This window comes from Pelophylax lessonae, assembly GCF_965119305.1.
Source record: "Pelophylax lessonae genome assembly, contig: HAP1_SCAFFOLD_197, whole genome shotgun sequence".
Taxonomy (NCBI): Eukaryota; Metazoa; Chordata; class Amphibia; order Anura; family Ranidae; genus Pelophylax; species Pelophylax lessonae.
In genome coordinates, this window is record NW_028120115.1 from 299,273 (window position 1) to 322,850 (window position 23,578).

Genomic DNA, 23,578 nt, shown 5'->3' on the forward strand with positions numbered 1-23,578 from the left:
CCGCAATATCGCAGTCCCGCAAAAAATCGCAGATCGCCGTCATTACTCGTTAAAAAAGAAAACAATAAAAATGACAAAAATCTTTCCCTTAGTAAACGCAATAACTTTTGCGCAAACCAATCAAAATATGCTTATTGCGATTTTTTTTTACCAAAAATATGTAGCAGAAAACAAATTGGCCTAAAATGTTAAAAAAAATTTAAATTTTTACATTTTTTTTTAAAGAATTTCATATAAAAAAAAATGTGAAAAATATTGTTATTTTTCAAAATTGTCGCTCTTCTTTTGTTTATAGCGCAAAAAATAAAAAATCGCACAGGTGATCAAATACCACCAAAAGAAAGCTCTGTTTGTGGGGAAAAAAAGGACGTCAATTCCATTTGGGTACAGCGGCGCACGACCGCGCAATTGTCCGTTAAATTCACGCAGTGCCGAATCACAAAATAGGGCCTGGTCTTTGAGCAGCCAAATCCTCCGGGGCTAAAGTGGTTAATTGGTTGAGCCAGATGTCTTTTTTCAACCTGACTAACTATGTAACACTCACAGCCATTAGATAACAGCATGACCCACAGACGTCAGGCGACACCATGACCCACAGACGTCAGGCGACACCATGACCCACAGACGTCAGGCGACACCATGACCCACAGACGTCAGACGACACTCTCGACACTGCACAGACATATAGACAAGAACACTCACAGACGGTCCCACAGGGGTCAGAAAACACCATGGCCTACAGACATTAGATGACACCATCACCTATAGAGCTCTACTCAATCCAACTGGTTAGGGTCAAGGCTGATGACCTAAATGTCTACACGGAATCTCCACCAGCAAGGAGAGGTCTCCCCCTATCCTCCTCCAGCAGGGAGATGGCTATCCCTATCGTCCATTAGCATGGAGATGCCCCCCTATTGTCCGCCAGCGGGGAGATGCCCCCCCCCTAATGTCCACCAGCAAGGAGATGGCTCCCCCCCTAATGTCCGCCAGCACGGAGATTGCTCCCCCCCATTGTCCGCCAGCATGGAGATGGCTCCCCCCCTAATGTCCGCCAGCAAGGAGATGGCTCCTCCCCCTAATGTTCGCCAGCACGGAGATGGCTCCTCCCCCTAATGTTCGCCAGCACGGAGATGGCTCCCCCCCCTATTGTCCGCCAGCAGAGAGGTCTAATCCTCCTATCCACAGCCAGCAGGGAGATGGCTCCCCCTCCTATCCACCGTCAGCGGGGAGATGACGCTCCCCTATCCGCCAGCAGGGAGATGGCTTCCCCCCCCATCCACCGCCAGCATGGAGATGGCTCCCCCTCCTGACAAAAGTCAGTGGGAAGATGACACTCCCCTATCCGCCAGCAGGGAGATGGCTCCCCCTACCATCCACTGCCAGCACAGAGATGGCACCCCTCCTATCCACCGTCAGCACAGAGATGGCTCCCCCTACCATCCACCGCCAGCGGGGAGATGACGCTCCCCTATCCGCCAGCACGTAGATGACCCCCCCTCCTATCCACCGCCAGTGGGGAGATGACACTCCCCTATCCGCCAGCACGTAGATGACCCCCCTCCTATCCACTGCCAGCGGGGAGATGACACTCCCCTATCTGCCAGCAGGGAGATGGTTCCCCCTCCTATCCACCGCCAGCACAGAGATGGCTCCCCCTCCTATCCACCGCCAGCACAGAAATGGCTCCCCCTCCTATCCACCGCCAGCGGGGAGATGGCTCCCCCTCCTATCCGCCAGCAGGGAGATGGCTCCCCTTCCTATCCACCGCCAGCGGGGAGATGGCTCCCCCTCCTATCCGCCAGCAGGGAGATGGCTCCCCCTCCTATCCACCGCCAGCGGGGAGATGGCTCCCCCTTCTATCCGCCAGCAGGGAGATGGCTCCCCCTCCTATCCACCGCCAGCAGGGAGATGATGCTCCCCTATCCACCAGCACAGAGATGGCTCCCCCTACCATCCACCGCCAGCACGGAGATGGCTCCCCCTCCTATCCACCGACAGCGGGGAGATGGCTCCCTTTCCTATCCACCGCCAGTGGGGAGATGGCTCCCCTTCCTATCCACCGCCAGCGGGGAGATGACACTACCCTATCCGTCAGCACAGAGATGGCTCCCCCTACCATCCACCGCCAGCACGGAGATGGCTCCCCCTCCTATCCACCGACAGCGGGGAGATGGCTCCCTTTCCTATCCACCGCCAGTGGGGAGATGGCTCCCCTTCCTATCCACCGCCAGCGGGGAGATGACGCTCCCCTATCCGCCAGCACGGAGATGGCTCCCCCCATCCTCCGCCAGCATGGAGATGGCTTCCCTCCATCATCCACCAGCAGGGAGATGGCTTCCCTCCATCCTCCACCAGCAGGGAGATGGTCCCCCCATCAGGGAGATGGGTCTTGGACATAAGAAAGCAGGAACAAGCATGGTGCTGATCACACTCCACCCAGTGTAATATGCCAGCAGTCAGTTCCACATTGTTGACCCTTTTCAGTAAGTAAAACAGCATGTAACAGAATTGAATGGCGCCCCTGGCCTATGCAAATATGGAAGCTCCCAGTGCTCAGGCCAGCCTATTTACAGATTCAGGGTTCAGGCAATCCCTGGATTTGTACCTGGAAAGAATTACAGAGAACCCAGCACCTGAAGGTCACTTACATTCTTCCCCCGCAAACTCCGGTCCAAGTGCTTCCAAACGGGGCGTGATACATCGCTATACAAGATATTGGATCCTGTGGGGCGTGATACAAATTCATACAAGATATTGGATCCCGTGGGACGTGGTGCGCCTTCATACAAGATATTGGATCCTGTGGGACGTGGTGCGCCTCCATACAAGATATTGGATCCTGTGGGACGTGGTGCGCCTCCATACAAGATATTGGATCATGTGGAACGTGGTGCGCCTCCATACAAGATATTGGATCATGTGGGACGTGGTGCGCCTCCATACAAGATATTGGATCCTGTGGGACGTGGTGCGCCTCCATACAAGATATTGGATCCTGTGGGACCTGGTGCACCTCCATACAAGATATTTGATCCTGTGGGACGTGGTGCGCCTCCATACAAGATATTGGATCCTAAGGGGCGTGAAACATCGCCATACAAGATATTGGATCCTAAGGGGCGTGATACATCGCCATACAAGATATTGGATCCTGTGGGACGTGGTGCGCCTCCATACAAGATATTGGATCCTGTGGGACGTGGTGCGCCTCCATACAAGATATTGGATCCTGTGGGACGTGGTGCGCCTCCATACAAGATATTGGATCCTAAGGGGCGTGATACATCTCCATACAAGATATTGGATCCTGTGGGACGTGGTGCGCCTCCATACAAGATATTGGATCCTGTGGGACGTGGTGCGCCTCCATACAAGATATTGGATCCTAAGGGGCGTGATACATCTCCATACAAGATATTGGATCCTGTGGGACGTGGTGCGCCTCCATACAAGATATTGGATCCTGTGGGACGTGGTGCGCCTCCATACAAGATATTGGATCCTAAGGGGCGTGATACATCGCCATACAAGATATTGGATCCTGTGGGACGTGGTGCGCCTCCATACAAGATATTGGATCCTGTGGGACGTGGTGCGCCTCCATACAAGATATTGGATCCTGTGGGACGTGGTGCGCCTCCAAACAAGATATTGGATCCTGTGGGACGTGGTGCGCCTCCAAACAAGATATTGGATCCTGTGGGACGTGATGCGCCTCCATACAAGATATTGGATCCTGTGGGACGTGGTGCGCCTCCATACAAGATATTGGATCCTGTGGGACGTGGTGCGCCTCCATACAAGATATTGGATCCTGTGGGACGTGGTGCGCCTCCATACAAGAGATATTGGATCCTGTGGGACGTGGTGCGCCTCCATACAAGATATTGGATCCTGTGGGACGTGGTGCGCCTCCATACAAGATATTGGATCCTAAGGGGCGTGATACATCGCCATACAAGATATTGGATCCTAGGGGCGTGATACATCGCCATACAAGATATTGGATTCTGTGGGACGTGGTGCGCCTCCATACAAGATATTGGATCCTGTGGGACGTGGTGCGCCTCCATACAAGTTATTGGATCCTGTGGGACGTGGTACGCCTCCATACAAGATATTGGATCCTAAGGGGCGTGATACATCGCCATACAAGATATTGGATCCTAAGGGGCGTGAAACATCGCCATACAAGATATTGGATCCTAAGCGGCGTGATACAGCGCCATACAAGATATTGGATCCTGTGGGACGTGGTGCGCCTCCATACAAGAAATTGGATCCTGTGGGACGTGGTGCGCCTCCATAGAAGATATTGGATCCTGTGGGACGTGGTGCGCCTCCATGCCAGGATATTGCATTCTGTGGGACATGCTGTACTTCCATACAAGATATGGGAGGTGGTTAAAGAGGGATTCCAACAAGTGATCGCTGACTGGTCCATAGTGGGGATGGGTAATCTAAAGCCTGGCTGACATGGCAGGGGACCCACGTGGAGGGGGTAGGAATAGGGTGGTGAGCTAAACTCAATAAGGATCACAGGACTCCAGCTTGCAGGGGGTGACACCTGAAGGCACAGAACAAAAATAACCGCAACTATGAATGGAGTGGGGGCTGGGGTCCCCCGTTTCTGCAGGACTGTCCCCTCTGTGTCTAGAAACAGACAGGTCACCACAGAGCGCTAAGGCCACATCAGACGGCTGGAGGTGACCACAGGCCAGAACCAAGTATTTGCAAATAACAGCATGGAGATGGCTTCTCCCCCCCCCCCAGCAGCAGGGAAATGGCTTCTCCCCCCCCCCCAGCAGCAGCAGGGAAATGGCTTCTCCCCCCCCCCCCAGCAGCAGCAGGGAGATGGCTTCTCCCCCCCCCCCCAGCAGCAGCAGGGAGATGGCTTCCCCCCCGCAGCAGGGACATGGTTCTCCACTCCACCCCCCCCCCCTCCCCCCACCCCACGGCAGCATCAGGGAGATGGCTTCTCCCCCGCAGCAGCAACAGGGACATGGTTGCCCCCCACGGCAGCAACAGGGTCATGTCCCCCCCCAGCGGCAGCAACAGGGACACGGCTTCCCCCCCCCCCCACAGCAGCAACAGGGAAATGGCTTCTTCCCCGCAGCAGCAGGGAGAGATGGCTTTCCCCCTCGCAGCAGGAGGGAGGTTCCCCCCTGCAGAGGAGGCGGCTTCTCCCCAGCAGCAGAAGTGAGATGGCTTCCCCCCCCCCGCAGCAACAGGGAGGTGGCTTCTCCCCCAGCAGCAGGGAGGCAGCTTCTCCCCCTCAACAGCAACAGGGAGGCGGCTTCTCCCCCGCAACAGCAGCAGGGAGGCGGCTTCTCCCCCGCAACAGCAGCAGGGAGGCGGCTGCTCCCCCCCAACAGCAGCAGGGAGGCGGCTTCTCCCCCCCCCAAGCAGCAGGGAGGCGGCTTCTCCGCCCCCCAACAGCAGCAGGGAGGCGGCTTCTCTGCCCCCCAACAGCAGCAGGGAGGCAGCTTCTCTGCCCCCCAACAGCAGCAGGGAGGCGGCTTCTTCCCCCCCCCCAACAGCAGCAGGGAGGCGGCTTCTTCCCCCCCCCCACAGCAGCAGGGAGGCGGCTTCTTCCCCCCCCCAACAGCAGCAGGGAGGCGGCTTCTCCCCCCCCAACAGCAGCAGGGAGGCGGCTCCTTCCCCCCCCCCCCAACAGCAGCAGGGAGGCGGCTCCTTCCCCCCCCCAACAGCAGCAGGGAGGCGGCTCCTTCCCCCCCCCCCCAACAGCAGCAGGGTGGCGGCTCCTCCCCCCCAACAGCAACAGGGTGGCGGCTCCTCCCCCCCCCAACAGCAGCAGGGTGGCGGCTCCTCCCCCCCAACAGCAGCAGGGAGGCGGCTTCTCCCCCCCCCCAACAGCAGCAGTGAGGCGGCTTCTCCCCCCCCCCAACAGCAGCAGGGAGGCGGCTCCCTCCCCCCCAACAGCAGCAGGGAGGTGGCTCCTTCTCCCCCCCAACAGCAGAAGGGAGGTGGCTCCTCCCCCCCAACAGCAGCAGGGTGGCGGCTCCTCCCCCCCAACAGCAGCAGGGAGGCGGCTCCTCCCCCCCCCAACAGCAGCAGGGAGGCGGCTTCCCCCCCCCCAACAGCAGCAGGGAGATGGCTTCTACGCAGCAGCAGGGAGATGGCTTCCACCGCAACAGCAGCAGCTGCAGGGAGATGGATTCTCTCCCCCCTGCAATCTCCCTCCCCCCGCAGCAGTAACAGGGACACGGCTTCCCCACCCACAGCAGCAAAAGGGAAATGGCTTCTCCCCCGCAGCAGCAGGGAGATGGCTCCCCCCCCTGCAGCAGAAGGGAGATGGTTCTCCCCCTCAACAGCAGCAGGGAGGTGGCTTCTCCCCCCACAACAGCAGCAGGGAGGCGGCTCCCCCCCCCCAAAAGGCGGCAGGGAGGCGGCTTCCCCCCCCCAACAGCAGCAGGGAGATGGCTTCTCTGCAGCAGCAGGGAGATGGTTCCCCCCCCCCCACAGCAGCAGGGAGATGGCTTCCCCCCTGCAGCAGCAACATGGTTTCCACTCCATTCCCCCCACCCCACGGCAGCAACAGGGAGATGGCTTCCCCCCCGCAGCAGCAGGGTCATGGTTCCCCCCCCAGCGGCAGCAACAGGGACACGGCTTCCCTACCCACAGCAGCAACAGGGATATGGCTTCCCCCCCGCAGCAGGGAGATGGCTTTCCCCCCCCCGCAGGAAGATGGTTCACTCCATCCACCCCCCCCCCCCGCAGCAGCAACAGGGAGGCGGCTTCTCCCCCAGCAGCAGCAGCGAGCCAGCTTCTCCCCCAGCAGCAGCAGCAGAGAGGCGGCTTCTATACCAGCAGCAGCAGGGAGGCGGCTTCTATCCCAGCAGCAGGGAGATGGCCTCTCCCCCAGCAGCGAGGCGGCTTCTCCCCCAATAGCAGCAGCAGCGAGGTGGCTTCTCCCCCAGCAGCAGCAGCAGGGAGGCGGCTTCTCCCCCAGCAGCAGCAGCAGGGAGGCGGCTTCTCCCCCAGCAGCAGAAGCAGGGAGGCGGCTTCACCCCCAGCAGCAGAAGCAGGGAGGCGGCTTCTATCCCAGCAGCAGAAGCAGGGAGGCGGCTTCTATCCCAGCAGCAGAAGCAGGGAGGCGGCTTCTATCCCAGCAGCAGAAGCAGGGAGGCGGCTTCTATCCCAGCAGCAGAAGCAGGGAGGTGGCTTCCATCCCAGCAGTAGCAGCAGGCAGATGGCCTCTCCCCCAGCAGCAGCAGCGAGGCGGCCTCTCCCCCAGCAGCAGCAGCGAGGCGGCCTCTCCCCCAGCAGCAGCAGCGAAGCGGCTTCTCCCCCAGCAGCAGCAACAGGGAGGCGGCTTCTCCCCCAGCAGCAGCAACAGGGAGGCGGCTTCTCCCCCAGCAGCAGCAACAGGGAGGCGGCTTCTCCCCCAGCAGCAGCAACAGGGAAATGGCTTCTCCCCCGCAGCAGCACCTTCATCCATGATATTGGATCATTTGGGACATGGTGCACCTCCATACAAGATATTGGATCCTGTCAGGCATAGTGCAGCTCCATACAAGTCATTAGATCCTGTGAGGCATGGTGCACCTCCATACAATATATTGGATGCTGAGGTATGTGGTGAAACTACATACAAAGACATTGGATCCTGTGGGGCGTGGTGCAACTCCATAGATGATATTGTGCACCCACACACAGGATATTGGATCCTCTCGGACATGGTGTGCCTCCATACAAGATATTGGATCCTGAGGTGCGTGACCCACCTCCATACACAATTTCAGATCCTGAGGGGCGTAGTGCACCTTCATACAAGATGACTAGTCCCCCGTGGGGCACAGCACGGCTTCTCCCCCAGCAGCAGCAGCAGTGAGACGGCTTCTCCCCCAGCAGCAGCAGTGAGGCGGCTTCTCCCCCAGCAGCAGCAGCTAAGCGGCTTCTCCCCCAGCAGCAGCAGCTAAGCGGCTTCTCCCCCAGCAGCAGAAGCAGGGAGGCGGCTTCTATCCCAGCAGCAGAAACAGGGAGGCAGCTTCTATCCCAGCAGCAGAAACAGGGAGGCGGCTTCTCCCCCAGCAGCAGCAGAAGCAGGGAGGCGTCTTCTCCCCCAGCAGCAGAAGCAGGGAGGCGGCTTCTATCCCAGCAGCAGAAGCAGGGAGGCGGCTTCCATCCCAGCAGCAGCAGCAGGGAGGTGGCTTCCATCCCAGCAGCAGCAGCAGCAGCAGCAGCAGGGAGGTGGCTTCCATCCCAGCAGCAGCAGCAGCAGCAGGGAGGTGGCTTCCATCCCAGCAGCAGCAGGGAGGTGGCTTCCATCCCAGCAGCAGCAGCTTCTCCCCCAGTAGCAGCAGCGAGGCGGCTTCTCCCCCAGCAGCAGCAACAGGGAGGCGGCTTCTCCCCCAGCAGCAGCAACAGGGAGGCGGCTTCTCCCCCAGCAGCAGCAACAGGGAAATGGCTTCTGATATTGGATCATTTGGGACATGGTGCACCTCCATACAAGATATTGGATCCTGTCAGGCATAGTGCAGCTCCATACAAGACATTAGATCCTGTGAGGCATGGTGCACCTCCATACAATATATTAGATCCTGTGTGGCATGGTGCACCTCCATACAATATATTGGATGCTGAGGTGTGTGGTGAAACTACATACAAGACATTGGATCCTGTGGGGCGTGGTGCAACTCCATAGATGATATTGACACCTGAGGTGCATTGTGCACCCACACACAGGATATTGGATCCTCTAGGACACAGGTGTCAAACACAAGGCCCGCGGGCCGAATGCGCCCCCCCAGGCCATTTCATATGGCCCTTGCACCTCTTCTACAGCTGCGACACCCCCCTTGTCTCTGCCCTCACCTTCTGTAGTCGGCAGCAGAGAGGACAGAACTCCTTTGCCAGATTCTGTACTCCTCTGTGCAGCTGACCACCCTCCCCCTCTTTCTCAGCAGTTTGCAGCAGAGAGGAGGGCAGAATCCTCCTGCAGATCCTGCACCTCTCTGTGCAGCTGCAACCCCACCTTGCCTTTGCCTCCCCTGGTCTCAGCATTCAGCAGACTCTGGAGGCTGACTCCAGCCCTCCTCTGGTTCTCCTCCAGACTCGGCACTTCTTCCCAGATCCACCCGCATCTTCTTCTTGGCAGCAGCACAAGGTAAGGGGGTGCATTGTGATGTAAGGAAGGGTGGGTGACTTTTGACTTCTGATGGTGGGGGGATTCTTGAAATCCCATGTAACGGTGAAAGGGGGCGTGCTCTGGACATCTAATCCTACAGATATAACTGGCCCTTTGAGGGCAACCATAATTCTGATGTGGCCCACGATTAAATTGAGTTTGACACCCCTGCTCTAGGACATGGTGTGCCTCCATACAAGATATTGGATCCTGAGGTGCGTGGCCCACCTCCATACACGATTTCAGATCCTGAGGGGCGTAGTGCACCTTCATACAAGATTACTAGTCCCCCGTGGGGCACAGCACGGCTTCTCCCCCAGCAGCAGCAGCAGCAGTGAGGCAGCTTCTCCCCCAGCAGCGAGGCGGTTTCTCCCCCAGCAGCAGCGAGGCGGCTTCTCCCCCAGCAGCAGAAGCAGGGAGGCGGCTTCTAACCAGCAGCAGAAGCAGGGAGGCGGCTTCTCCCCAGCAGCAGAAGCAGGGAGGCGGCTTCTATCCCAGCAGCAGAAACAGGGAGGCGGCTTCTATCCCAGCAGCAGGGAGGCGGCTTCCATCCCAGCAGCAGCAGCAGGGAGGCGGCTTCCATCCCAGCAGCAGCAGGGAGATGGCCTCTCCCCCAGCAGCAGCGAGGCGGCTTCTACCCCAATAGCAGCAGTGAGGCGGCTTCTCCCCCAGCAGCAGCGAGGCGGCTTCTCCCCCAGCAGCAGCAGAAGCAGGGAGGCGGCTTCTCCCCCAGCAGCAGCAAAAGCAGGGAGGCGGCTTCTTCCCCAGCAGCAGCAGAAGCAGGAAGGCGGCTTCTTCCCCAGCAGCAGCAGGGAGGCGGCTTCTCCCCAGCAGCAGAAGCAGGGAGGTGGCTTCTTCCCAGCAGCAGAAGCAGGGAGGCGGCTTCTCCCCAGCAGCAGAAGCAGGGAGGCGGCTTCTCCCCAGCAGCAGAAGCAGGGAGGCGGCTTCTCCCCAGCAGCAGAAGCAGGGAGGCGGCTTCTATCCCAGCAGCAGAAGCAGGGAGGCGGCTTCTATCCCAGCAGCAGAAGCAGGGAGGCGGCTTCTATCCCAGCAGCAGAAGCAGGGAGGCGGCTTCTATCACAGCAGCAGAAGCAGGGAGGCGGCTTCTATCACAGCAGCAGAAGCAGGGAGGCAGCTTCTAACCCAGCAGTAGGGAGATGGCTTCTCCCCCCCCCCTCGCAGAAGCAGCAGGGAGGCGGCTTCTCCCCCAGCAGCAGAAGCAGGGAGGCGGCTTCTCCCCCAGCAGCAGGGAGATGGCTTCTTCCCCCCCCCCGCAGAAGCAACAGGGAGATGGCCTCTCCCCAGCAGCTGCAGCGAGGTGGCTTCTCCCCAGCAGCAGAAGCAGGGAGGCGGCTTCCTACCAGCAGCAGGGAGATGGCTTCTCTCGCCCCACCCCCCGCAGACGCAACAGGGAGATGGCCTCCCCCCCGCAGAAGCAACAGGGAGATGGCCTCTCTCCCCCCCCCCCCAGGGCCAGGGAGATGGCCTCTCCCCCCCCCCCACAGAAGCAGCAGGGAGATGGCCTCTCCCCAGCGGCTTCTCCCCAGCAGCAGAAGCAGGGAGACGGCTTCACCCCAGCAGCAGAAGCAGGGAGACGGCTTCGCCCCCAGCAGCAGAAGCAGGGAGGCGGCTTCGCCCCCAGCAGCAGAAGCAGGGAGGCGGCTTCGCCCCCAGCAGCAGAAGCAGGGAGGCGGCTTCTCCCCCAGCAGCAGGGAGGCGGCTTCTTCCCACCCCCCCGCAGAAGAAACAGGGAGATGGCCTCTCCCCAGCAGCTGCAGCGAGGTGGCTTCTCCCCAGCAGCAGAAGCAGGGAGGCGGCTTCCTACCAGCAGCAGGGAGATGGCTTCTCTCGCCCCACCCCCCGCAGACGCAACAGGGAGATGGCCTCCCCCCCGCAGAAGCAACAGGGAGATGGCCTCTCCCCCCCCCAAGGGCCAGGGAGATGGCCTCCCCCCCCCCCCCACAGAAGCAGCAGGGAGATGGCCTCTCCCCAGCGGCTTCTCCCCAGCAGCAGAAGCAGGGAGACGGCTTCACCCCAGCAGCAGAAGCAGGGAGACGGCTTCGCCCCCAGCAGCAGAAGCAGGGAGGTGGCTTCGCCCCCAGCAGCAGAAGCAGGGAGGTGGCTTCGCCCCCAGCAGCAGCAGCGAGGCGGCTTCTCCCCCAGCAGCAGCAGCGAGGCGGCTTCTCCCCCAGCAGCAGAAGCAGGGAGGCGGCTTCCTACCAGCAGCAGGGAGATGGCTTCTCTCGCCCCACCCCCCGCAGACGCAACAGGGAGATGGCCTCCCCCCCGCAGAAGCAACAGGGAGATGGCCTCTCCCCCCCCCAAGGGCCAGGGAGATGGCCTCCCCCCCCCCCCACAGAAGCAGCAGGGAGATGGCCTCTCCCCAGCGGCTTCTCCCCAGCAGCAGAAGCAGGGAGACGGCTTCACCCCAGCAGCAGAAGCAGGGAGACGGCTTCGCCCCCAGCAGCAGAAGCAGGGAGGTGGCTTCGCCCCCAGCAGCAGAAGCAGGGAGGTGGCTTCGCCCCCAGCAGCAGAAGCAGGGAGGTGGCTTCGCCCCCAGCAGCAGAAGCAGGGAGGCGGCTTCGCCCCCAGCAGCAGAAGCAGGGAGGCGGCTTCGCCCCCAGCAGCAGAAGCAGGGAGGCGGCTTCTATGCCAGCAGCAGGGAGATGGCTCCTCTCCCCCCCCCCTCGAAGAAGCAACAGGGAGATGGCCTCTCCCCAGCAGAAGCAGGGAGGCGGCTTCTCCCCAGCAGCAGAAGCAGGGAGGCGGCTTCTCCACAGCAGCAGGGAGATGGCTTCTCTCCCCCGCCCCGCAGAAGCAACAGGGAGATGGCCTCTCCCCAGCAGCAGCGAGGCGGCTTCTCCCCCAGCAGCAGCAGCGAGGCGGCTTCTCCCCCAGCAGCAGCAGCGAGGCGGCTTCTCCCCCAGCAGCAGCAGCGAGGCGGCTTCTCCCCCAGCAGCAGAAGCAGGGAGGCGGCTTCCTACCAGCAGCAGGGAGATGGCTTCTCTCGCCCCACCCCCCGCAGACGCAACAGGGAGATGGCCTCCCCCCCGCAGAAGCAACAGGGAGATGGCCTCTCCCCCCCCCCAAGGGCCAGGGAGATGGCCTCCCCCCCCACAGAAGCAGCAGGGAGATGGCCTCTCCCCAGCGGCTTCTCCCCAGCAGCAGAAGCAGGGAGACGGCTTCACCCCAGCAGCAGAAGCAGGGAGACGGCTTCGCCCCCAGCAGCAGAAGCAGGGAGGTGGCTTCGCCCCCAGCAGCAGAAGCAGGGAGGTGGCTTCGCCCCCAGCAGCAGAAGCAGGGAGGTGGCTTCGCCCCCAGCAGCAGAAGCAGGGAGGCGGCTTCGCCCCCAGCAGCAGAAGCAGGGAGGCGGCTTCGCCCCCAGCAGCAGAAGCAGGGAGGCGGCTTCGCCCCCAGCAGCAGAAGCAGGGAGGCGGCTTCGCCCCCAGCAGCAGAAGCAGGGAGGCGGCTTCTATGCCAGCAGCAGGGAGATGGCTTCTCTCCCCCCCCCCTCGAAGAAGCAACAGGGAGATGGCCTCTCCCCAGCAGAAGCAGGGAGGCGGCTTCTCCCCAGCAGCAGAAGCAGGGAGGCGGCTTCTCCACAGCAGCAGGGAGATGGCTTCTCTCCCCCGCCCCGCAGAAGCAACAGGGAGATGGCCTCTCCCCAGCAGCAGCGAGGCCGCTTCTCCCCCAGCAGCAGCAGCGAGGCGGCTTCTCCCCCAGCAGCAGGAGTCGCAGCGAGGCGGCTTCTCCCCAGCAGCAGGAGCAGCAGCGAGGCGGCTTCTCCCCAGCAGCAGGAGCAGCAGCGAGGCGGCTTCTCCCCAGCAGCAGCGAGGCGGCTTCCCCCCCCTCCCCCCAGGGACATGGCTTTACCCCCTCCCCCAGCAGCAGCGAGGCGGCTTCTCCCCAGCAGCAGCGAGGCGGCTTCTCCCCAGCAGCAGGAGCCGCAGCGAGGCGGCTTCTCCCCAGCAGCAGGAGCCGCAGCGAGGCGGCTTCTCCCCAGCAGCAGGAGCCGCAGCGAGGCGGCTTCTCCCCAGCAGCAGGAGCCGCAGCGAGGCGGCTTCTCCCCCAGGAGCAGCGAGGCGGCTTCTCCCCAGCAGCAGCGAGGCGGCTTCTCCCCAGCAGCAGGAGCCGCAGCGAGGCGGCTTCTCCCCAGCAGCAGGAGCAGCAGCGAGGCGGCTTCTCCCCAGCAGCAGCGAGGCGGCTTCTCCCCAGCAGCAGCGAGGCGGCTTCTCCCCAGCAGCAGCGAGGCGGCTTCCCCCCCCTCCCCCCAGGGACATGGCTTTACCCCCTCCCCCAGCAGCAGCGAGGCGGCTTCTCCCCAGCAGCAGCGAGGCGGCTTCTCCCCAGCAGCAGGAGCAGCAGCGAGGCGGCTTCTCCCCCAGCAGCAGCAGCGAGGCGGCTTCTCCCCCAGCAGCAGCAGCGAGGCGGCTTCTCCCCCAGCAGCAGGAGTCGCAGCGAGGCGGCTTCTCCCCAGCAGCAGGAGCAGCAGCGAGGCGGCTTCTCCCCAGCAGCAGGAGCAGCAGCGAGGCGGCTTCTCCCCAGCAGCAGCGAGGCGGCTTCCCCCCCCTCCCCCCAGGGACATGGCTTTACCCCCTCCCCCAGCAGCAGCGAGGCGGCTTCTCCCCAGCAGCAGCGAGGCGGCTTCTCCCCAGCAGCAGGAGCCGCAGCGAGGCGGCTTCTCCCCAGCAGCAGGAGCCGCAGCGAGGCGGCTTCTCCCCAGCAGCAGGAGCCGCAGCGAGGCGGCTTCTCCCCAGCAGCAGGAGCCGCAGCGAGGCGGCTTCTCCCCCAGGAGCAGCGAGGCGGCTTCTCCCCAGCAGCAGCGAGGCGGCTTCTCCCCAGCAGCAGGAGCCGCAGCGAGGCGGCTTCTCCCCAGCAGCAGGAGCAGCAGCGAGGCGGCTTCTCCCCAGCAGCAGCGAGGCGGCTTCTCCCCAGCAGCAGCGAGGCGGCTTCTCCCCAGCAGCAGCGAGGCGGCTTCCCCCCCCTCCCCCCAGGGACATGGCTTTACCCCCTCCCCCAGCAGCAGCGAGGCGGCTTCTCCCCAGCAGCAGCGAGGCGGCTTCTCCCCAGCAGCAGGAGCAGCAGCGAGGCGGCTTCTCCCCAGCAGCAGCGAGGCGGCTTCCCCCCCCTCCCCCCAGGGACATGGCTTTACCCCCTCCCCCAGCAGCAGCGAGGCGGCTTCTCCCCAGCAGCAGCGAGGCGGCTTCTCCCCAGCAGCAGGAGCCGCAGCGAGGCGGCTTCTCCCCAGCAGCAGGAGCCGCAGCGAGGCGGCTTCTCCCCAGCAGCAGGAGCCGCAGCGAGGCGGCTTCTCCCCCAGGAGCAGCGAGGCGGCTTCTCCCCAGCAGCAGCGAGGCGGCTTCTCCCCAGCAGCAGGAGCCGCAGCGAGGCGGCTTCTCCCCAGCAGCAGGAGCAGCAGCGAGGCGGCTTCTCCCCAGCAGCAGCGAGGCGGCTTCTCCCCAGCAGCAGCGAGGCGGCTTCTCCCCAGCAGCAGCGAGGCGGCTTCCCCCCCCTCCCCCCAGGGACATGGCTTTACCCCCTCCCCCAGCAGCAGCGAGGCGGCTTCTCCCCAGCAGCAGCGAGGCGGCTTCTCCCCAGCAGCAGGAGCAGCAGCGAGGCGGCTTCTCCCCAGCAGCAGGAGCAGCAGCGAGGCGGCTTCTCCCCAGCAGCAGCGAGGCGGCTTCTCCCCAGCAGCAGCGAGGCGGCTTCCCCCCCCTCCCCCCAGGGACATGGCTTTACCCCCTCCCCCCCCAGCAACAGGGACATGGCTTCTCCCCCGCAGCAACAGGGAAATGGCTTCTCCCCCGCAGCAGCACCTTCATCCATGATATTGGATCATTTGGGACATGTTGCACCTCCATACAAGACATTCGATCCTGTGAGGCATGGTGCACCTCCATACAATATATTCGATCCGGTGAGGCATGGTGCACCTCCATACAAGACATTAGATCCTGTGAGGCATGGTGCACCTCCATACAACATATTAGCTCCTGTGAGGCCTGCTGCACCTCTGCACAAGATATTGGATGCTGAGGTGTGTGGTGAAACTACATACAAGACATAGGATCCTGTGGGGCGTGGTGCAACTCCATAGATCATATTGACACCTGAGGTGCATCGTGCACCCACACACAAGATATTGGATCCTCTCGGACATGGTGTGCCTCCATACAAGATATTGGATCCTGAGGTGCGTGGCCCACCTCCATACACGATTTCAGATCCTGAGGGGCGTAGTGCACCTTCATACAAGATTACTAGTCCCCCGTGGGGCACAGCACGGCTTCTCCCCCAGCAGCAGCAGCAGCAGCAGTGAGGCAGCTTCTCCCCCAGCAGCGAGGCGGTTTCTCCCCCAGCAGCAGCGAGGCGGCTTCTCCCCCAGCAGCAGAAGCAGGGAGGCGGCTTCTAACCAGCAGCAGAAGCAGGGAGGCGGCTTCTCCCCAGCAGCAGAAGCAGGGAGGCGGCTTCTATCCCAGCAGCAGAAACAGGGAGGCGGCTTCTATCCCAGCTGCAGGGAGGCGGATTCTATCCCAGCAGCAGCAGCAGGGAGGCGGCTTCCATCCCAGCAGCAGCAGGGAGATGGCCTCTCCCCCAGCAGCAGCGAGGCGGCTTCTACCCCAATAGCAGCAGTGAGGCGGCTTCTCCCCCAGCAGCAGCGAGGCGGCTTCTCCCCCAGCAGCAGCAGAAGCAGGGAGGCGGCTTCTCCCCCAGCAGCAGCAGAAGCAGGGAGGCGGCTTCTCCCCCAGCAGCAGCAGAAGCAGGGGGGCGGCTTCTCCCCCAGCAGCAGCAGAAGCAGGGAGGCGGCTTCTCCCCCAGCAGCAGCAGAAGCAGGGAGGCAGCTTCTTCCCCCAGCAGCAGCAAAAGCAGGGAGGCGGCTTCTTCCCCAGCAGCAGCAGAAGCAGGGAGGCGGCTTCTTCCCCAGCAGCAGCAGGGAGGCGGCTTCTTCCCCAGCAGCAGCAGGGAGGCGGCTTCTTCCCCAGCAGCAGCAGGGAGGCGGCTTCTTCCCCAGCAGCAGCAGGGAGGCGGCTTCTTCCCCAGCAGCAGAAGCAGGGAGGTGGCTTCTCCCCAGCAGCAGAAGCAGGGAGGCGGCTTCTCCCCAGCAGCAGAAGCAGGGAGGCGGCTTCTATCCCAGCAGCAGAAGCAGGGAGGCGGCTTCTATCCCAGCAGCAGAAGCAGGGAGGCGGCTTCTATCCCAGCAGCAGAAGCAGGGAGGCGGCTTCTATCCCAGCAGCAGAAGCAGGGAGGCGGCTTCTATCCCAGCAGTAGGGAGATGGCTTCTCCCCCCCCCCTCGCAGAAGCAGCAGGGAGGCGGCTTCTCCCCCAGCAGCAGAAGCAGGGAGGCGGCTTCTCCCCCAGCAGCAGGGAGATGGCTTCTTCCCCCCCCCGCAGAAGCAACAGGGAGATGGCCTCTCCCCAGAAGCTGCAGCGAGGTGGCTTCACCCCAGCAGCAGAAGCAGGGAGGCGGCTTCCTACCAGCAGCAGGGAGATGGCTTCTCTCGCCCCACCCCCCGCAGACGCAACAGGGAGATGGCCTCCCCCCCGCAGAAGCAACAGGGAGATGGCCTCTCCCCCCCCCCCCCCAAGGGCCAGGGAGATGGCCTCCCCCCCCCCCCCCACAGAAGCAGCAGGGAGACGGCCTCTCCCCAGCAGCAGAAGCAGGGAGACGGCTTCGCCCCCAGCTGCAGAAGCAGGGAGGCGGCTTCGCCCCCAGCAGCAGAAGCAGGGAGGCGGCTTCGCCCCCAGCAGCAGAAGCAGGGAGGCGGCTTCGCCCCCAGCAGCAGAGGCAGGGAGGCGGCTTCGCCCCCAGCAGCAGAAGCAGGGAGGCGGCTTCGCCCCCAGCAGCAGAAGCAGGGAGGCGGCTTCTATGCCAGCAGCAGGGAGATGGCTTCTCTCCCCCCCCCCCCTCGAAGAAGCAACAGGGAGATGGCCTCTCCCCAGCAGAAGCAGGGAGGCGGCTTCTCCCCAGCAGCAGAAGCAGGGAGGCGGCTTCTCCACAGCAGCAGGGAGATGGCTTCTCTCCCCCGCCCCGCAGAAGCAACAGGGAGATGGCCTCTCCCCAGCAGCAGCGAGGCGGCTTCTCCCCCAGCAGCAGCAGCAGCAGCGAGGCGGCTTCTCCCCCAGCAGCAGCAGCGAGGCGGCTTCTCCCCCAGCAGCAGCGAGGCGGCTTCACCCCCAGCAGCAGCAGCAGCGAGGCGGCTTCACCCCCAGCAGCAGCAGCAGCGAGGCGGCTTCACCCCCAGCAGCAGCAGCAGCGAGGCGGCTTCTCTCCCAGCAGCAGCAGCGAGGCGGCTTCTCTCCCAGCAGCAGCAGCGAGGCGGCTTCTCTCCCAGCAGCAGCGAGGTGGCTTCTCTCCCAGCAGCAGAAGCAGGGAGGTGGCTTCTATCTCAGCAGCAGAAGCAGGGAGGCGGCTTCTATCACAGCAGCAGAAGCAGGGAGGCGGCTTCTAACCCAGCAGTAGGGAGATGGCTTCTCCCCCCCCTCGCAGAAGCAGCAGGGAGGCGGCTTCTCCCCCAGCAGCAGAAGCAGGGAGATGGCTTCACCCCAGCAGCAGAAGCAGGGAGATGGCTTCGCCCCCAGCAGCAGAAGCAGGGAGGCGGCTTCGCCCCCAGCAGCAGAAGCAGGGAGGCGGCTTCGCCCCCAGCAGCAGAAGCAGGGAGGCGGCTTCGCCCCCAGCAGCAGAAGCAGGGAGGCGGCTTCTCCCCCAGCAGCAGAAGCAGGGAGGCGGCTTCTCCCCCAGCAGCAGGGAGATGGCTTCTTCCCAGCAGCAGAAGCAGGGAGGCGGCTTCTATCACAGCAGCAGAAGCAGGGAGGCGGCTTCTATCACAGCAGCAGAAGCAGGGAGGCGGCTTCTAACCCAACAGTAGGGAGATGGCTTCTCCCCCCCCTCGCAGAGGCAGCAGGGAGGCGGCTTCTCCCCCCCCCCCCCCGCAGAAGCAACAGGGAGATGGCCTCTCCCCAGCAGCTGCAGCGAGGTGGCTTCTCCCCAGCAGCAGAAGCAGGGAGGCGGCTTCCTACCAGCAGCAGGGAGATGGCTTCTCTCGCCCCCCCGCAGACGCAACAGGGAGATGGCCTCTCCCCAGCAGAAGCAGGGAGGCGGCTTCTCCCCAGCAGCAGCGAGGCGGCTTCTCCCCAGCAGCAGCGAGGCGGCTTCTCCCCAGCAGCAGCGAGGCGGCTTCTCCCCAGCAGCAGCGAGGCGGCTTCTCCCCAGCAGCAGCGAGGTGGCTTCCCCCCCCCCTCCCCCCAGGGACATGGCTTTACCCCCTCCCCCAGCAGCAGCGAGGCGGCTTCTCCCCAGCAGCAGCGAGGCGGCTTCTCCCCAGCAGCAGCGAGGCGGCTTCTCCCCAGCAGCAGGAGCCGCAGCGAGGCGGCTTCTCCCCAGCAGCAGGAGCAGCAGCGAGGCGGCTTCTCCCCAGCAGCAGGAGCAGCAGCGAGGCGGCTTCTCCCCAGCAGCAGCGAGGCGGCTTCTCCCCAGCAGCAGCGAGGCGGCTTCTCCCCAGCAGCAGCGAGGCGGCTTCCCCCCCTCCCCCCAGGGACATGGCTTTACCCCCTCCCCCCCAGCAACAGGGACATGGCTTCTCCCCCGCAGCAACAGGGAAATGGCTTCTCCCCCGCAGCAGCACCTTCATCCATGATATTGGATCATTTGGGACATGGTGCAGCTCCATACAAGATATTGGATCCTGTGAGGCATGGTGCACCTCCATACAAGACATTAGATCCTGTGAGGCATGGTGCACCTCCATACAACATATTAGATCCTGTGAGGCCTGCTGCACCTCTGCACAAGATATTGGATGCTGAGGTGTGTGGTGAAACTACATACAAGACATAGGATCCTGTGGGGCGTGGTGCAACTCCATAGATGATATTGACACCTGAGGTGCATCGTGCACCCACACACAAGATATTGGATCCTCTCGGACATGGTGTGCCTCCATACAAGATATTGGATCCTGAGGTGCGTGGCCCACCTCCATACACGATTTCAGATCCTGAGGGGCATAGTGCACCTTCATACAAGATTACTAGTCCCCCGTGGGTCACGGCACACTTAGATACCAGATATCGAACCCTGTGGGGCCCTATGATCTGTGGTAGGTCTGAACCCTGTGGGGCCCTATGATCTGTGGTAGGTCTGAACCCTGTGGGGCCCTATGATCTGTGGTAGGTCTGAACATCCAAACCTTATTCTGATTTAGACACGACAATGATGTATTCTTACCTTTAATAGTGCTGTCCCTGGCTGTGGTGATGTACGGCTCGCAACCCAACTCAATGTTGGTTATAAGGTCCGGGCGATCTGCAGGTGAAAGAAAAGAGAAGATCAACATGGAGGTACAACATTCACAAAGCAAAGTCATCAACCGTTATCAATCACACAACCCGAAACCAGAATATTCCCTGACAGATCGTATGCTGTGATAGAAGAGAGAAAAAAACACCCCAAAAGATGAAGATTATCCCATTAAAACAAAGGAAAAGAGGGATGGAAAGGTGGAGATGGATCCGGTGATGGGGGATAGAATGGTAGAGATAGATCGATGATGGGGGATGGAATGGTAGAGATGGATCGATAATGGGGGATGGAATGGTAGAGACGGATCGATAATGGGGGATGGAATGGTGGAGACGGATCGATAATGGGTGATGGAAGGGTGGAGACGGATCGGTGATGGAAGGGTGGAGACGGATCGGTGATGGAAGGGTGGAGACGGATCGGTGATGGAAGGGTGGAGACGGATCGGTGATGGAAGGGTGGAGACGGATCGGTGATGGAAGGGTGGAGACGGATCGGTGATGGAAGGGTGGAGACGGATCGGTGATGGAAGGGTGGAGACGGATCGGTGATGGAAGGGTGGAGACGGATCGGTGATGGAAGGGTGGAGACGGATCGGTGATGGAAGGGTGGAGACGGATCGGTGATGGAAGGGTGGAGACGGATCGGTGATGGAAGGGTGGAGACGGATCGGTGATGGAAGGGTGGAGACGGATCGGTGATGGAAGGGTGGAGACGGATCGGTGATGGAAGGGTGGAGACGGATCGGTGATGGAAGGGTGGAGACGGATCGGTGATGGAAGGGTGGAGACGGATCGGTGATGGAAGGGTGGAGACGGATCGGTGATGGAAGGGTGGAGACGGATCGGTGATGGAAGGGTGGAGACGGATCGGTGATGGAAGGGTGGAGACGGATCGGTGATGGAAGGGTGGAGACGGATCGGTGATGGAAGGGTGGAGACGGATCGGTGATGGAAGGGTGGAGACGGATCGGTGATGGAAGGGTGGAGACGGATCGGTGATGGAAGGGTGGAGACGGATCGGTGATGGAAGGGTGGAGACGGATCGGTGATGGAAGGGTGGAGACGGATCGGTGATGGAAGGGTGGAGACGGATCGGTGATGGAAGGGTGGAGACGGATCGGTGATGGAAGGGTGGAGACGGATCGGTGATGGAAGGGTGGAGACGGATCGGTGATGGAAGGGTGGAGACGGATCGGTGATGGAAGGGTGGAGACGGATCGGTGATGGAAGGGTGGAGACGGATCGGTGATGGAAGGGTGGAGACGGATCGGTGATGGAAGGGTGGAGACGGATCGGTGATGGAAGGGTGGAGACGGATCGGTGATGGAAGGGTGGAGACGGATCGGTGATGGAAGGGTGGAGACGGATCGGTGATGGAAGGGTGGAGACGGATCGGTGATGGAAGGGTGGAGACGGATCGGTGATGGAAGGGTGGAGACGGATCGGTGATGGAAGGGTGGAGACGGATCGGTGATGGAAGGGTGGAGACGGATCGGTGATGGAAGGGTGGAGACGGATCGGTGATGGAAGGGTGGAGACGGATCGGTGATGGAAGGGTGGAGACGGATCGGTGATGGAAGGGTGGAGACGGATCGGTGATGGAAGGGTGGAGACGGATCGGTGATGGAAGGTTGGAGACGGATCGGTGATGGAAGGGTGGAGACGGATGGGTGATGGAAGGGTGGAGACGGATGGGTGATGGAAGGGTGGAGACGGATGGGTGATGGAAGGGTGGAGACGGATGGGTGATGGAAGGGTGGAGACGGATCGGTGATGGAAGGGTGGAGACGGATCGGTGATGGAAGGGTGGAGACGGATCGGTGATGGAAGGGTGGAGACGGATGGGTGATGGAAGGGTGGAGACGGATGGGTGATGGAAGGGTGGAGACGGATGGGTGATGGAAGGGTGGAGACGGATGGGTGATGGAAGGGTGGAGACGGATGGGTGATGGAAGGGTGGAGACGGATGGGTGATGGAAGGGTGGAGACGGATGGGTGATGGAAGGGTGGAGACGGATGGGTGATGGAAGGGTGGAGACGGATGGGTGATGGAAGGGTGGAGACGGATGGGTGATGGAAGGGTGGAGACGGATGGGTGATGGAAGGGTGGAGACGGATGGGTGATGGAAGGGTGGAGACGGATGGGTGATGGAAGGGTGGAGACGGATGGGTGATGGAAGGGTGGAGACGGATGGGTGATGGAAGGGTGGAGACGGATCGGTGATGGAAGGGTGGAGACGGATCGGTGATGGAAGGGTGGAGACGGATCGGGGATGGAAGGGTGGAGACGGATCGGGGATGGAAGGGTGGAGACGGATCGGGGATGGAAGGGTGGAGACGGATCGGGGATGGAAGGGTGGAGACGGATCGGGGATGGAAGGGTGGAGACGGATCGGGGATGGAAGGGTGGAGACGGATCGGGGATGGAAGGGTGGAGACGGATCGGTGATGGAAGGGTGGAGACGGATCGGTGATGGAAGGGTGGAGACGGATCGGTGATGGAAGGGTGGAGACGGATCGGTGATGGAAGGGTGGAGACGGATCGGTGATGGAAGGGTGGAGACGGATGGGTGATGGAAGGGTGGAGACGGATGGGTGATGGAAGGGTGGAGACGGATGGGTGATGGAAGGGTGGAGACGGATCGGTGATGGAAGGGTGGAGAAGGATGGGTGATGGGGGATGGGATGGTGGAGATGGATTCGGTGATGGGGGATGGGATGGTGGAGATGGATTCGGTGGTGGGGGATGGGATGGTGGAGATGGATTCGGTGGTGGGGGATGGGATGGTGGAGGAGGACTCACTCAGGGAAAGGATCATCTGATAGTTGTCGTTCATCACTTCCTTGTAGAGACTCTTCTGCTCCTCCCGGAGACTCCGCCATTCCTCCTCCGTGAAATAGACGGCGACATCATCAAACGTCACCGCCCCCTGGAAGAGAAAGGCGGAGCTTAATTATCATGCAAACCAGAACCGCCTCCCACTGCCCCCTCCCTCCCAGACCGGTAGCTGGCACCAGGAAAGGCCCTCCCATCCCCCTTCCATACCCCCCCCCCCCCATGAAATTTGGAGTGGGGCATCTCTGGCAATAAGATGATTGGCCGAGAGTCCCAATCTGGGGTAAGTTGTGGCCCCAGAATCTGAGAAATTATAGAGTGCTGGAAGTCTCCCTACAGATAGTAGGCTCCTGTGGTCACAGCCCCTCCCCCCTCAGATCTCTTGCCCCTCCTCAGACCCCCAGCTCCTTGGGTAACAGCCCCTCCCCCCTCAGACCCCCGGCTCCTGGGGTTACAGCCCCTCCCCCCTCAGACCCCCAGCCCAGCTCTTGGGGGTCACAGCCCCTCAACCCAAAGACCCCCTGGGCCCTCCCCCCCTCAGACCCCCAGCTCCTGGGGGTAACAGCCCCTCCCCCCTAAGACCCCCAGCCCAGCTCTTGGGGGTCACAGCCCCTCCACCCTAAGACCCCCAGCCCAGCTCTTGGGGGTCACAGCCCCTCAACCCAAAGACCCCCTAGGCCCTCCCCCCTAAGACCCCCAGCTCTTGGGGTCACAGCCCCGCCCCCCTCAAGTAGGAAATCTCTATTAAGGACCCGAAGACCGGTAGGCCCCTCCCGGTGTAGAGTGTAAGCTCCTGGGCTCACTCACCCGCTCCATGTCTCCTCTCCGCGGAATGTCTGCGAGGCGGAAGCGCAGTCCGATACCTACTGAGAGAACTACTTCCGGGATCCACCCACTTCCGGTACACTACACCCCGCCCCGTACTGAAGGGAGGAGGCGCTGAGGGGGCGGCTGTGTAATATGGAGTGGGCGGAGTCTGGTGATGCAGCTGGTTTTATCTGCGCTCCTGTATCGTCATCGGTGTTATCGCCCGATATTACACCGACAGTGATAAATACCGATATGTCCCACCCACCGTACAGGGGCCCCGGCTTCTGAGGGCCCCACTGGGGGCAGAACAAAGTGTCTGCAGAGAGAAGGGAGGGGGCAGAGCCTCTGTCACGTGTTATTGCTGCTTGTGTCCCCACTGCACAGATTCAACCTCTATATATCCTGGTGTCACCCAGACAGGAAGTGCGGAAAGGTGTCACCCAGACAGGAAGTGAGGAGAGGTGTCACCCAGACTATAA

At 61.9% G+C, this 23,578-nt stretch overlaps 1 protein-coding gene across 1 annotated transcript in view; it reads right to left on the reverse strand.

The window, feature by feature from the left end:
- Positions 1-23,208, reverse strand: part of LOC309543551 (uncharacterized protein) — a gene marked incomplete at its 3' end in the record, with an annotated part of 34,780 nt that extends 11,572 nt beyond the window's left edge. The window contains exons 1-3 of the mRNA XM_082276023.1: positions 23,097-23,208; positions 22,257-22,383; positions 19,377-19,454 (exon numbers count right to left, since the gene is read on the reverse strand). Coding sequence (XP_082132149.1) covers positions 19,377-19,454; positions 22,257-22,383; positions 23,097-23,105 — 214 coding nt within the window. The 5' untranslated portion in view covers positions 23,106-23,208. The remainder of the gene's footprint in view (positions 1-19,376; positions 19,455-22,256; positions 22,384-23,096) is intronic.
- Between the last annotated feature and the right edge of the window lie 370 nt (positions 23,209-23,578).